Source organism: Apaloderma vittatum, unplaced genomic scaffold (genome assembly GCF_000703405.1).
Source record: "Apaloderma vittatum isolate BGI_N311 unplaced genomic scaffold, ASM70340v1 scaffold39361, whole genome shotgun sequence".
Taxonomy (NCBI): Eukaryota; Metazoa; Chordata; class Aves; order Trogoniformes; family Trogonidae; genus Apaloderma; species Apaloderma vittatum.
The window spans coordinates 1-280 of NW_009700351.1; the positions used below are offsets into that span (position 1 = coordinate 1).

Consider the following 280-nt stretch of genomic DNA (forward strand, 5'->3'; position numbering starts at 1 on the left):
CCCATGCAACCCTACAGCCAGCCGGCCCACAAAGCTCGCCAGGGATCCCCCATGAGCCCGACAATCCTCCTCACCTGAACCTCCCGGTACTGCTCAGCAGTGTAGTCCTTGGTGCGCACGGGGGCAATGGGCACAAAGCCAGACAGCTGGTCCCTCCGTGCCAGGAGGAAGGGCAGGGCAAAGCGGCCGCTCATGGAAGGGCTGACGAGAACGGGCCTCCGTATGCCCAGCTCCTGGAGCACATGGTCCAGGAAAGCCACCCGGCCCTGCACTGTGGCCA

General features: G+C 65.0%; 1 protein-coding gene across 1 annotated transcript; it reads right to left on the bottom strand.

Moving 5' to 3' along the window:
- Positions 1-74: 74 nt before the first annotated feature.
- Positions 75-271, bottom strand: LOC104280916 (alpha/beta hydrolase domain-containing protein 14A-like; the record flags this gene model as incomplete). The annotated part of the gene is made up of 1 exon (XM_009878723.1): positions 75-271. A coding segment is annotated over one exon (197 nt), but the record flags the coding sequence as incomplete, so codon positions are not given.
- Between the last annotated feature and the right edge of the window lie 9 nt (positions 272-280).